A 14,467-nucleotide genomic window follows, 5' to 3' on the forward strand; every position below is an offset into this window, starting at 1 on the left:
TTAGTGGTAAGAGTGTTTGCCTGGCATGCATGAAGCCCTGAGTTTGATTCCTTGGTACTACATACACAGAAAAAAGCCAGAAGTGGTGCTGTGGCTCAAGTGGTAGAGCTCTAGTCTTGAGCAAAAAGTGTCCAAGGACAGTGCCCAGGCCCTGAGTTCAAGCCCCAGGACTGGCAAAAAAAAAATAAAAATAAAAAAAAATATATATGTTATATATCTTATTCTAACCTCTTCCCTTTTCATTTATTGTTCTAGTTACACAGAAAGGGTACTCAAAAATATGCAGGAAGGTGGGCAATGAGAAGAAACAAACAAAAAACCCCCCCAAACTCAGCCTTAGAAAAAGGAAGTTAATTCTTCTGAAACAAAGGATAAGTGCTGGCTTCTCTGTACATATACCATGTTGTGATTTCTCAAAGGAGTTGGGCTCTATTCGAATAACTCAGCTATAGGAGCTGGAGGAGCACCATTTATTATTTAACAGTCCCTTATACCTATTTAGTAGCTATCTCTAACTCTACTACCTCAAGACTCTAAGATTAAGTCTTTGATTTTTCCATCATATACCACATGTGAACAACATACACAAAAACTTAGTTGGGAGGAAAAGAACTTATATGTGCCCTAGTAGCCCAACATGTAGGTAACATCCACTTATTCTCTATAGTTCCATAGGTTCAAATTAGAATCACGGAGCAGGCTACACCTAACAGACTGCAGTTCCATGAGGCATGTGTGAAGCTTCAAGGGCTCTGAGACGTTTAAACAGAGTCTAGGTATTGCTAGACCTCCAACAGACTGTGAGATGGGACCACTTGTCCTAGGCAGTCACTAGATACATGAGGGTAAAGCATTTGGAATGTGGTTAGTCGGACTAAGGAATTCAGTATTTACTTTTATGTTAAATTAAATTTAAATAACTAGGCCCATGTAGAGACCTAGAGGATCATTTGGTATGAGTTTAGATCCGTGTCAGAGTTTAGATAAATCTCATGTTGCCATTTCTGTTTAAAACAAAAACAAAAAACATGAAGAAATATCCTGGTATAAAATAGTGAGGAAACTTCTTTGTAGGACTGTAGAATCACACCGTGTAATACTTCTCTGTATTTGTGCTGGTCCTGAGGCTTGAACTCAGGTCCTGGGTGCTGTCCTTGAGCACTGATGGCTTGTTTGCTGTTTAACTGGAGATAAGAGTCTCATTCCTACCCAGGCTAGCTTCAAACTGCAATTCTCAGATCCCAGCTTCTTGAATAGCTGCAGGCAGCAAGCATCACAATGCTACTCTTAAACTTGAACCAGGGCAAAGGATAATGTATTCCTGTTTTGCATAACTTAGACATCTAGCGATTCTTTTAATTTATCTTCAATCCCGTTGTTAATTTAATTTATTCGTTTGCTTTTCTGGAAAATTTCTGGAATTAGGCTCCTCCTTCGATCTTAGAGATAACACATCTAATATAAAGTAGCAAATTTGCTTTAAGTCAGAATGGGCTGAACTCAAGTAAAAGGTTTTTACTTACTCACATTAGAGGGCAGTGTTGCTAAAAGATTTACCAGTTCTCCACCAACTAGTTAAAAGTTTCTATAACAGTTTAAATCTCTTGAACAGCTTATGATTTATTTCAAGTGGCCAGAACATGCAGCTAATGAAAGTACTGCATTTCAAATGAAGAAGCAAAAGTACAGAGGGCTTATTTTGCTGGTTTCCATTGCCCTGGAAGCCTCCCTCCTGCGGGCACCCAGGCTACTCACCACAGGGCCTCTCCTGTTCCTCCTTTCCAACCACTCATGCTTCCAGGCTGGCATACAGGTTGCCTTCAACTTCTCCCTGATCATCCGCTCCTCTGGGCGATCATCCATCTTGTGTAGCCCTTTCAGAGTTTCTTTATTCTCCATCTCACGACTAAAATAGAGGAGAAATAAGGAGAATAAATAATTACATAGGAAAAATAACTTCCAAAACCAAACAGAGGTCTGGGAGTGTGACACTGCCCAGGCCCTGAATTCAAGCCCCAGGACTGGCACAAAAACAAACAAACAAACCCAAATAACACAGTATGGTTTGTACTTTTAACAAATACTCAACCAAAATGATAGCTGCTAAAACCCCCAGAAGATTTCAGCGAGTTATGAAAATACTGTAAATTATAAAGTATTATGCTGTTGAACTTTAATAATATATAGATATAGAAGTTGTACAAGTTTTTGGTTATTTGAAATTGGATAGGGAAGGGGGAAAACAAGATGAGGTGGGGAGGAGGGTAATGGGGACAAAGACATGTGAAAGGGTATTAATGTATGTGAATTAATGCGCCTTCTATCTGGCAAATATCATGTAACCCTTTTATTAATTACAATAAAAAAGAAGTTGTACAAGTTGAAGGTTTATTAATAGTATTAATGTGGACCTTTAATTCCAGACAGTTACTGTAATGCGTCATAAGCATTAAGCTTATATACTATACAAATATATTCCAGAAGACTACGTTTCTAATTTATGCATTTATAAAATGGACAAAAATCTACTCTTTTAAGAGTTTTAATAATTTATGTCAGTACAGATGGATTCTGGCAAGTGTGTTCATTTTCTAAAATGAGTTCAATTTTTAATAAGCTAGGTAAAAATTAATTAAATATCTAAAATCTACATTTTCCTTAAATAACAGTTTTAGGACAAGTCACTTGTGGGTACTTCATATCTACAGAGTAAAAATTATCCAATACAAACATCTGGAACTTTACTTCATTATATAATGTTGAATTATCAGATAGAATAATCTCTAGAAATGATTCTCAGAAAAATCACTATTTTTAATATATACATGTGTACACACACCCACACACACCCCCCAAATGCAGATTTAAATGCTTGGTTCATAAGGAAACAGTTAAACTATATGCTGAAAATTAACTGGGTTTTTTTTTGGATATTAACTTTAATGTTATCTAGTGCTAAATTAAATAGTCTAAGTGCCCTGTATGCAATAGAGAATTAACTTTTAAAAATACAAAGCTTACTATGCTCACTTCAATAATATAGGAAAGTCTATAAGGTTAGAGAATAATAACTTTCTACAGAGATTGGGAAAGGAAATATTAATGGAACTACCAGATATGGTAATCATGATGCAACTAAAAAGGCAAATTCAAACTCCACTAAGGAATATTCTAAGTGGTAATGACTGCAGTAGTATATTCAGAGAAACAGGGTTAAAAAAAAACCTTATTAATTAAAACTAAATATATAGGTACTACAATGGAAATCAGTAACCAATTTCAATGTAATATCAGTACTATGGAGAGTATCAGAGACTGGTTTACATAATTTCAGGACCACAAAGAGCATAAAACTTTTTATTTACATCTTTCAAGTGCACTTTAAGACTACACAGGACAAATTCTGCTGCACAGAAAAACTCACATAGGAAGGAATATGAACTAGGAAAGAATTGCGTATATGCTTTTTGAGACACTATGATTTGAACTCAGTATCCAGCAAGTGCTCTCCAGTTCATTCGTTTTTCAAGCTGTGTCTTGTGTTTATATCCTGCCAGCTAGATCATAATCCTAATTTGCACTTCCTATACATCTGGCATGACAGACACACACCACACCTAGTACTTACTGGTTGGAATAGTCTCACAAATCTTTTTTGCCTGGATGGCTTTGAACCAGGCATAGCAGCTAAAGATTCCAGGTATGAAATATCACAACTGGTGGCAGATTCTCTGACTCTTCCTCCTTTTCCTTGTTCTTTTAAAAATTATTGTTTATTTGGAAGTGTTCGGTTATTTATCATGCTTTGATTATACTATATAAATATTAGGAGTATCTGAAGGAAAAAGTAAGAGGGAAGAAGGAAGAGACTCAGGAGGGAAAAGGAGACAGAGGACAAGAAAAGGAAGAAGAAGGAATGTGAAAAAAAGGAAGGAGTGGAGGTACAGAATGACGTAGAAAGAAATATTTTGCTAAAACAATTCATCCTAGCTGGGCATGGCGGCTCACGCCTGTAATCCTAGCTACTCAGGAAGCTGAGATATGAGGATCCCAGTTCAAAACCAGCATGGGCACTAAAGTCCATGAGACTCTCATCTCCAGTTAGCCACCAGAAAACTAGAAGTGAAGCTGTGGCTCAAGGGTTAGGGAGGTGGCCTTGAGCTGAAGAGCTCAGGGACAGCACCCAGGCCAAGTTCAAGCCCCATGACCCACCCCCCCCCCAAAAAAAATTCATCCTCCTTAGTAAATACTTACTGAAGGAAATCTTAGATTTACAGGCAGCTACTTTATTGAGCTAAATGCAAACTCAACTTCACTTATAGTTCTCTTGCATGAGGAGCAAACTCTTCCCCTCTGGGCAACCATGTTTTAGGTGTGTTAGGGTTCTCAGGTCAGTGATGATATAACTTCAGGATATTTTATTACCAGAAGTTCCTGAACTCCCAGAGGAAGGTTCTTATCTTTGCCCGCTGGTTGGCATGTCTCTTCTTCCCCAATCTATTTCAAGAGGGTCTGCATTTTCAACATCTGTTTCTGACCCCCACTCAGACACTGTCATAGGCCTCCTTAGATGATACAAACAGACCAAAGAGTCTGCATGATTTCCCTCTTCCTTTCCTTAAGAAAATCCTATAATACTTAGAAATAGAGCCTTGTTACTTAGCTGAGCCTGACTTTGAATTTATAATCCTGTTTCAGCCTCCAGAGTGCTGGGATTACAGGAATACACTGACATGCCCAGCCAAAATACTGTAATTATAAAGCAAAGTTATAAAAATATATCTTTACCTCACATTGTACCAGGCTGAGTTGCTAACTTACATGGTGTGTACTAGCAACAGGCTCCTAGGGAGCTACTTCTCTTGGGCTTTTATTTCTGTCTCCTCCAGGCCTCACAGAGTCACCAGGATCACCTCCCCTTTAAAAATCTAATAGCCAGCCTGCTAAAGACCCCGAGACTCATCTCTAATTAACGACTAGAAAACCGGAAGTGGTGCTGTGGCTCCAGGGATAGTGTGGTAGCTTTGAGCTGAAATGCTTAGGGACAATGCCCAGGCCCAGAGTCCATGACTGGTGTGTGTGTGGCGGGGAAGGGGGATATATTAGCTTCCCTTTGGGCTTAGAATAATTTCAAAAGATATGAGTTATCACCCACCTCCCAGAATTCCAGGATCTGTCCTGATCAGGGCTTCTTTTTGCACAGGTAGTTTCTTGTTCTCCTACTTCAGTGCCTATTTACTTTCCTTAACTCCTCAGACACCTTCTGGGTCTCAATTAGGAATACCTAGTTCTGTTCTTTCCTAACCTTTGTACTTTTCCTCCAAAGAGATCACTGCCATTTGTGAGGCATCCCTCCTTTTTTCCCTTCCTTATCAACAACAAGCTCCAACAAGGCAATACATGTGGTTTTACCTCTATGTACTTGAACATCTAAACATGCTTAGTTTATATGGGAGTTAATGCATATACTAGATAAACAATCATTTATCAGCATCTATGGCAGTCCTAAGGACTTCTTACCTTTAAAGTCGAGTGGTTACTCAATGTTATTAAATCTTTTATAGACCTGCCTTTAATTATAAAGTTTCAATTTAGATGTTATTAAAGAAATTTTCATTGTTCCTGAATTACTGTGCAAATAATAGTGTTTTCTAGTTCTCCCATGATTATATACCATTAATTCTAAAATGGTTTTTTTCACATTTTAATGTATGAAATCTGAATGCCTCTTAGCAAATGTTATAATTAAACTGATAAAGATTTTTTCTTTTTCTTTCTTCATGGGATATGAACTAATAAGTGTTTAATTTATAACCATTGGGATTTCAGAATCAATACAACATGCAGGTATTATTTTTCATTCCAAGAGGAAATCACATTTACTCAGTTTCTTTTGTCTCTGGAATAGAAACCAAACTATGAGAAGAATGCATTGCTTCTTTATAATTTTAACATACAATCTTCATATGTCAGACAGATGTGCTTTAATTTTTCTAGATATTTGTGTGCATATGTATGTATGTATATGAGTGTGTTATCTAATTAATAGTGCACCTACAACAGAACACAATATGTTTTTCAACCAAAGTTATTCTATCAGACAGCTGCCATGTCACTAGGAGATAATTCAAGGTAGTACATATCATTTGGGGGGAGTTATTTCTGCCAGAGTTAATACCTAAAAGCACATCTGCTGTTTTAACTAAAACAGCTCACATGCTTCTGGCTTTTCAAATTTTTAAAAAATGTGTTTTGGGACACTACCGTGAAGACAAAATACCAGAAACTAAACAGTGTTAGAGATGGGGCTTTTCTTCCTTCATTTAAGGCACATGGTATTTTTTTCCTTTTTTTTTTTTCCTAAATGTTCTTCTAAATGAATTTTTGTTTGACCTAGAACCTCAAAGACTTTCCACTCTGACATGAGGTTTCTAGTCCTCATTCTAGACCTACAAAATCCACCTGCTAAAGGCTTGAGTGTTTCAATAGCTTTTCTTAAGGAAGCCAGTTGGTCCTCCCTTATCTGACAAATGCTGTGCCAGCTATTGTTGACTGTAATGTTTCACCTGTAGCTTCCCGCCCCCTTCTTCTACAGGACCATCTTACTAAAACCTCGCCTTGTCTATAAACCAGACTCTTTTCTGGAAGTATCTTAAATGCTAAACACTTCGCTGTTTCCACAGTACTTTAATACTTCCCATGTACACCAACCCATCTTTCACACTTACACCTTTAAATTTTTATTTTTATTTTTTGCCAGATCTGGGGCTTGAACTCAGGGCCTGAACATTGTCCTTGGGTTTTCCTCAAGGCTAGCACTCCACCACTTCCACAGCCCCCTTTCCAGCTGTTTCTGTGTATGTGGTATCAAGGAGCTGAACCCAGGTCTTCGTGCCTGCTAGGCAAACAGTCTACCACTGGGCCAAACTCCTGGCCCTTACATCTTTAAATTTTTGCAAAAAAATGTTATTATACAGATGTACAGAGGAGTTACAGTTACGTAAGTCATGTAGCATATATTTCTTTTTGGACAGTATCACCCCTTTCCTCACTCTCTACCAGTTTTCCCACCCCCATTCACAAGTTGTATAGTTCAACACTATCCAGTGAGTACCACTGTACCATTTGTTTATCTTTTGTCTCTCCATTTCTGACTCAGACCTATCTTTATAGATAGTTTTCTTTTTCTTGCCAGGAATACTCTTTTGCATAAAGAATTTCCTACTGTCATTTTATGAATGTTAGCAATTTCTTCCCATTATGCTAAATATTAATTATAATACAGCATAACCTTAAGTAAGACTGTGTGTGGTGGTACACACTTATAAGTCCAGCTACTCATGCAGACAGGTTGTTAGTGGTTTGAGGCCACGCTGAAGCAGTTAGTGTGAGCTTCAAAACAAGTAGGCATGGTGGCATATACATGTGTGATGCCAGCTACTTAGGAGGTAGAGGGGGAAGGATCACTATTTAGGCCAGGCATCGCAGTTACTATGACATCCTATCTGAAAAACCAAAAGCAGAAGGTGTGGGAATATGACTCAAGGGTAGAGTGCCTACCTACCAAGTGCAAGACCCTGCACCGCAAATGGGGAAATTAATTAAAAAAGAAAAAAGAAGAATAGTTAAGTGTATGTGTAATTATCTGCCTTCCTCACCACAACGTAATTATCTTCTAGATTTAGATCTTCTAATTTAACAAAATTAACAATAATCTTCAGTAAGAAAGACAAATTTTTAGAAATGAAACATGATATATGAAGACAAGGACTATGTACAAAATGAACTTTGAATAATGATGTCATATTGCTAATGCTTACTCGCTAGTTAACCAAATAATGAGCAAGGAGAAGCCCTGGGAGGGCAGGGCCTTTCACCTGCTCTGCCTTGCAGGTACCAACAAAGTAATGGATGTCGGCAACAGATGGCCATCATTTCCAGTCAACAAAACCTAAGGACAATTCACACAGTGGACATACATAGCCCCTAACGACCCCAAACTACCACAAATCAGTGCCTTTGGGAACAGGTAAACCATTTCAAGGAGAACTATTCAAAACAGTTTTCTATATTGAAACTAGTAATTTGTATAAGATTGGAAACTAAACAATTTATAAAAGGCAAGACAGTTACTAGTCAGTATCATAAAGTATGTAACTCTATAAGGATTTGTATTGTGATTTTTCCTTTTTTAGCCAATTACATGTGACCTGGTCTATGGAGTCTACATACCCAAATCTTTCTTTAGAGAAGTCAAGAGAACAAAAAAGAATTTGTATTTTAGCTGTTCAGCTCTCCTATATGTACATGTTCATATAGGTTTGAAATATATGAACACATTTAAAGCAACTGATATTCTACAGAATATGAAATAAACTCCAAGAAATTACCAAATAAATTATTCCTAGTATTAGACACCTTATACACTTAAACTAAAAGACTGTGTGTGTGTGTGTGTGTGTGTGTGTGTGTGTGTGTGTGTGTGTGCGCGTATGTAAAATACTGCCAACATAAACTAGGAAACTAGTTAGGGTGATTAAAGGGAACCTTATTAAGTGAAGAAAAGTTTATCATTTTTTATTTTTATTTTTTATATTTTTTATTGTCAGGATGATGTATAAAGGGTTTACAGTTACATTCATACGTAGATGTGTTACTTCTCGTACACTGATACCACCTCTCATGTTTTTGTCCTGTTTCCCTCCCCTACTCCTTCCCAATCATCTTGTTTTCCCCCAGAAGTTTATCTTTAATGAGTTTCATTTTTGTTGAACTTTAACCAAGAATATTTTATTATTAAAAGGCATAACTGCTTATCACAAATAGCCATAGGAATTTTCAAGCATGAATTTCATAAAACTGCCTTAGAGCAAAAGTATATCTTGTAAAATGCACACAAATATTTTGTATATACTTCAACAACCACTAAATTCCTGGCACATTTACTGTAAAACACCAACGCTAATGAAGTTTTACTATAAATTTATCTTTTATCAGTACAAAAAAACAAACAAGGTTTGACTTCCAGGTGGACATGTTTACAGATAAGTATCATCAAAAGGAGATATATATCCTCAGTGGCTAAATATCAGATAAAGCAAGATATCAGTATAATATTTAAAAAATTTCTAGATAATCTCTTTACCTGCCTAGACCCAGTATACATTGTATACTCATATATCTTAGAAATGTGAAAACCAAGAGTGGAGGTTCACACCTGTAATCATAGCTACTCAGGAGGCTGAGATCTGAGGATCATGGTCCAAAGCCAGCCCAGGCACTAAAGTCTGTGAGACTCTTATCTCCAATTAACCACCAGAAAATTGCAAGTGGCACTGTGGCTCAAGGGTTAGGGCAGTAGGCTTGAGCTGAAGAGCTCAAGGACAATGCCCAGGCCCAGAGTTCAAGTCCCACCACCAACCAAAAAAAAATGCGCTGAATATTCTATTAAGCACCACATTCAAGTTATTAATGTACCACAACAAATCTGTCTAATGAGCATAACTCAAAAAATCACTCAATTACACAATTGAAATGTTTTATCCAAATCTGGAAAGAACCCAATATTTCTGTCCAAATGTGTTGATAGATGGATATAAAAGTCAACAGATTTAGGTAAGAATGAAACTAAATATGTATATTTTATCATGTCAGAGGGGCAAATTATTCATAATGACAAGTCAAGAAAATGCTGAATTGTAACAGAAGACTTGCCATGAGGAAATGATAATTCAGACGAGCAAAATATACATCGGGAATTAAGATTGCTGGGGCCAGGAGTGGAGCCTAGTGGTAGAGTGCTTATCTAGCATATAGAAAACCCTGGGTTCAATACCTTGGTACCACATACACAGGAAGAGCCAGAAATGGTGCTGTGGCTCAAGTGGTAGAGCTCTAGCCCTGAGAAAGCTCAAGGACAGTGCCCAGGCCTTGAGATCAAGCCCCAGGACTGCCAATAAACAAATGATTTTTAAAAAAAATTTTTTTTGCCAGTCCTAGGGCTTGAACTTAGGGCCTGAGCACTGTCCTTGGGCTTTCCTCAAGGTTAGCGCTCTAACACATGAGCCACAGTACCCCTTTCAGGCTTTTTTCTAGTATGTGGCACTGAGGAATCCAACCCAGGTTTTTGTGCATGTTAGACAAGCACTCTACTGCTAAGCCAAACTCCCGGCCCAAATAAATAATTTTTTTAAATGAAATTAAGGTTGGAAGGTACAACTAAGCAGAGGCAATGAGATCAGGCAATGGCTATAACTAGTAAGAATTTTAAGAAAACCAAAAAGATAAAGATCAAGTTACTAATCTCACTAGGTTAGATAAAGGTGAAACTAAGGTAAGATGACTTTTCTTTAAAGCAGTTGAACATAGGTGAGGGTGTACATTTTTTTTATGCTAATACAAGCTAGACTAAAATGAAACCAGCATGCTGTTAGTTTTGTAGTGACCTGTAACTCAAATTCAGTGAAATCTGCTGACCTGTCAGGATTTTTAAACCAAAATTTCTGTTAGGAACATCCATGTAGAAAAGTGGAAAAATGGTCAGAACTGGAGAGAAAACAAGTGATTTTTGTAAGATTTGTCATCTCATGAAATGCATGGGAATTTGAGTGACAGACAAAACAACACTGTGCCACTATGGAAGATAGAATAAATAAATGAACTATAAAATTATTGTCTCTGGGATATGTCTCTGTGTGTATGTGTATCAGTACTGGGGTTTGAACTCAGGGCCTGGGCACTGTTCCTAACTTCTATTACTCAAAGCCCTACCACTTGAGCAACATCTCTGTACCCAGCTTTTTCTGTGATTTATTGGAGATAAGTCTCATGCACTTTTCTGCCTGGGCTAGTTTCAAACTGAGATACTCAGGTCTTAGCCTCTTGAGTAGCTAGGGTTACAAGCTTTGACCATCTGCATCTGGCTGATACTTTTTTTTTTTTTAATGTTAATCATTCACCAAATCAATCACTTTTGTAACAGAATTTCAATATACTACTACTCTTGCTTACACCCTTCTCTCAGGAATTAGGAATATCTATCAGATTTAATACAAATAATTTTCGGGGAGCCAAAGTTTTCTTTTTTCTTTTTTTTTTATCAGTCATGGGATTTGAACTCTGGGCCTGGGCATTGTCCCTGAGTTCTTCAGCTCAAGGCTACAGCTACAGTCCCACCCCTTTAGCCACAGCACCATTTCCGCTAATGTTTTCTTGGAAAGTTTAAGATCAGTATGCTCTCGTTTCCCATCTATTTCCAACAAAAGCCTAGGAAAGCTTGTATTCTTTTGATACCCACTGCAACAAAATTCCACTGTTTATTCTTTCTTATGCTATGTCCTTGATATTTGAGGACGAATCTTTAGAAACCCTTGGGAAAGGGGAAACAGGATGTTGTGAGCATCCTTTTCCTTAACTGGTGAACACAGAGATCCCTATAACAGGGATGCTTTTTTTGTTTTCTTAAAAAGACAAAACAAACCAAACAAAATGGAAACAGTATTTGGCTAATATGTGTTTCCTTTCATATGTATTTCCTTTCAAAAATTCCCCTTTTGTACTCATTAACAAATCTAGACTTGTTGAACAAGTCTACAAAACAAAGATGCATAAAGCTAGTATTTCACTAGAGAAGTAGACTAGAACTTTCTACAATAGTTTTCAGCAAGGTGACCTATAACACCCTGTCCTCCATCATCCTCTCCCCAGGAGCACTGGCCTGTGGCAACAGTACAGACATCTGACAGAAAAGATGGCTGGCTCCTTCACTATCAGTGGTCTGCATAACAAAATCCTCAAGTCAGTGTATGTTCTTCTCTGGAATCTTCTCCAAATGAGTCTGTATTCATAAGAGGTCGAATCAACGGTCAGTAATGGGAAAAGTCTGCTATTACACATATGTTCAAAGAGGTAGAAAGTTATAGTATTTTGAGTTTTTTCTATCCTAATAATGAATGAAATCCTTAAGTTTTTAAAATGTTAATTTTGTTATTATAAAGGCGATATACAGAGGGTTACATAAGTCAGGTAATAAATACTTATTGTTGTACAGTGTCATCCATTCCCTTGTTCTCTCCCAGTTTTTCCCTTCTTCCCCCACCCACAAGTTGGACAGTTCATTTTCAACAACTTTTCTTAAGTTTTAATGATGTGACATTAATAAAGAGGGGATACTGTTGAATTAAAATACAAAGCTCTCTTATATAGCCTTTGCTAGGAGAATCCCCCCATCTTCCCCAAGCCCTTGTGAATAGTGAGCTCTATAATGCACTACTTCCTTCCAGCTGGTGGAAAGGCATGTTAAATAGGATGCTCAGAATGAGGAAGAATGAGTTACGGACAAATGGAGCTTGTCTGCTTCATGTTTCTAATGCCAGCAAACCACTCCATTCAATGAATGCTGGCAAACCTATCATAGGTAAACCTTGAACTGGATTTGAAAGTAAAATAAAAAGGAAGGTAAATAAGATCCCTAATCCTCAAGACAAATAGTCTAACAGAAGCATCAAAAGAAAGAAAATACATGGCATGCCTTTTAGGAGAATTCTTTTGATAGATAAGTGCTTCCTAGAATATATACAGTAAGAAATGTGTACTGGATTTTCTCTACAGACCATCTGGCTCCAATGTCAATATTCCTAAGAAGAAAAACTTATAGATGAAACTAACACCAGCTGTCTTAATGTATAAATCTAAGACTTAATCTATCACAAAACTAAGCCTATCTTCATTGTAACCAAGGCTGCAAAAATAGAAACATAGAGGAAAAAGATTATTTAATAGCAGCTAGTAAGACAGGTGAAGCCTCCATATTTGAATTTTCCCTAAGAGGAATGAGTGCCAGGCACGGGAACTTGGCCCAATCCAACACTGACAGGGGCCAGTTTGTTACAAAGATTTACCCTGGCCTACTCTACTTACTTTCTGCCAAGGATTTAGGCCTGGGGTGAAGACAAAAGAAGCTAGAGCACTCCCTTCTCCGCTTACTCTAAAAAAGCTTCTACATGGCTACAAGAAAACACATAACCTGGTTTTTGTTGGTTGTTTTTTTTTTTTTTTTCTTTTTCTGGTGGTATACTGAACTTAGAGCCTTACACCTATTAGGTCCCCACTGGGATACTCCTCCATCCTTTTTGCTGTCACTGTCAAATATGGTTCCACTTTTTGCCAGGACCAGCCTGGACTGTGATCCTCCTATTTATACTTCCTGCACAGCTAGAGTGGTAAGCCTGTATCACCATGTTCGATTTTTTGTTGCTTGAAGTATGTGGTGAACTCTCATGAACTTTTTGTCCAGACTGGCCTTGAACTTCATTCCTGTTGATCTCAGCCTCTTAAGTAGCTAGGATTACAGGTGTGAGCCACTGTATACTTTAGGATATCATTAAAAAAAAAAAAAAAAAGAACACAGAGTTGTTCTCATTGCATGGAGACAGACCCAGGGCTCTGGAAGAGAGGGATGCTTTTAGGCCTTCAGCATGACTGTAGTATCACTGGGGGTGATGGTGGAGTGAGTCAAGTTAGAAGATATTCAACATCAGCACATGACAGGACCAGGTAGACTCCTTCAGTGGAGGAGGTGATGCAGGGGCCAAAGAAATGGTGCTGTCCAACAAAAGGCTCTAGGGCAATAGCAGCTGTTCTCTAGTCCATATATGTAAAGTCCACACTGGGTCCTTTAGAAAGTACTGTCAGGGGTGGAGCATTAGGTATGATGGAACTACAGCTTTCCAAACCAGTGGAGTCGAATTAGATCCCATCAGTGACCATATTTAACAGGATGAGGTCCAGAGGAAATTTGTCTGTATATGTAACAAAACTAAAAGGGGTAGGCTTACCTAGATAAGGCAAGATTATATACCCACATACATAATCAAGATGCGGGGGGCAGTGATGGAAGGAAGGAATTCTGCAGATAGAGTGCCTCCTTTCAACACAAGGGCTCACACTAACTAGCTATATGGCTTAGGTCTAAGTTATTTAACAGTTCTGGGGTTTGTTCCCTCTATAAAACAATGATAATAGTATTTATCACATTAAGTGGTATGTGAGTCTATATGCAAACTTAGAAGCAAACATCCAGATTTCATCCCACCCACTTTGGTAAAGTGGAAATAATCAATAACAATAGCTAATACTTGGTTCACAATGTGTTATGCCATATTCTAAGCCCTTGTATATACTGTCCACCTCAGTTTTAAAAAGAATCTGGATGAAGTAATTACTACAATGCCAAGTACATGGATAGCACACAATAAATGTCACTATTATTGTCAAAGCTACCCTTTACGGGGGATGCTGTCCAAACAATGGCTGTAGATTCAGTCAGGCTACAGGATAAGACTTGTTTCCCTCACTTATTGACGGTAAATACTTGCAGAAACATTAAGTATCTTAATGAGTTATCCACGGTGAGTGGAAATTTTGGATTTTAAAATTTGATCTCTCTTGCTTCGAAAAAAAATCCTGT

At 37.7% G+C, this 14,467-nt stretch overlaps 1 protein-coding gene and 1 long non-coding RNA gene across 2 annotated transcripts in view; one reads left to right on the plus strand and one right to left on the minus strand.

The window, feature by feature from the left end:
* LOC150064473 (uncharacterized) overlaps positions 1-12,700 on the plus strand; it is a 37,511-nt gene extending 24,811 nt beyond the window's left edge. The window contains exons 2-3 of the long non-coding RNA XR_016535272.1: positions 11,707-11,863; positions 12,610-12,700. This is a non-coding gene — a long non-coding RNA (uncharacterized LOC150064473). The remainder of the gene's footprint in view (positions 1-11,706; positions 11,864-12,609) is intronic.
* The window catches only part of Map3k1 (mitogen-activated protein kinase kinase kinase 1), a 69,980-nt gene that overhangs the window by 29,333 nt on the left and 26,180 nt on the right, over positions 1-14,467 (minus strand). The window contains exon 2 of the mRNA XM_090331925.1: positions 1,756-1,906. Coding sequence (XP_090188051.1) covers positions 1,756-1,906 — 151 coding nt within the window. The remainder of the gene's footprint in view (positions 1-1,755; positions 1,907-14,467) is intronic.

The sequence above is a fragment of the Megascapheus bottae genome, chromosome 4 (assembly GCF_031878675.1).
Source record: "Megascapheus bottae isolate mThoBot1 chromosome 4, mThoBot2.hap1, whole genome shotgun sequence".
Taxonomy (NCBI): domain Eukaryota; kingdom Metazoa; phylum Chordata; class Mammalia; order Rodentia; family Geomyidae; genus Megascapheus; species Megascapheus bottae.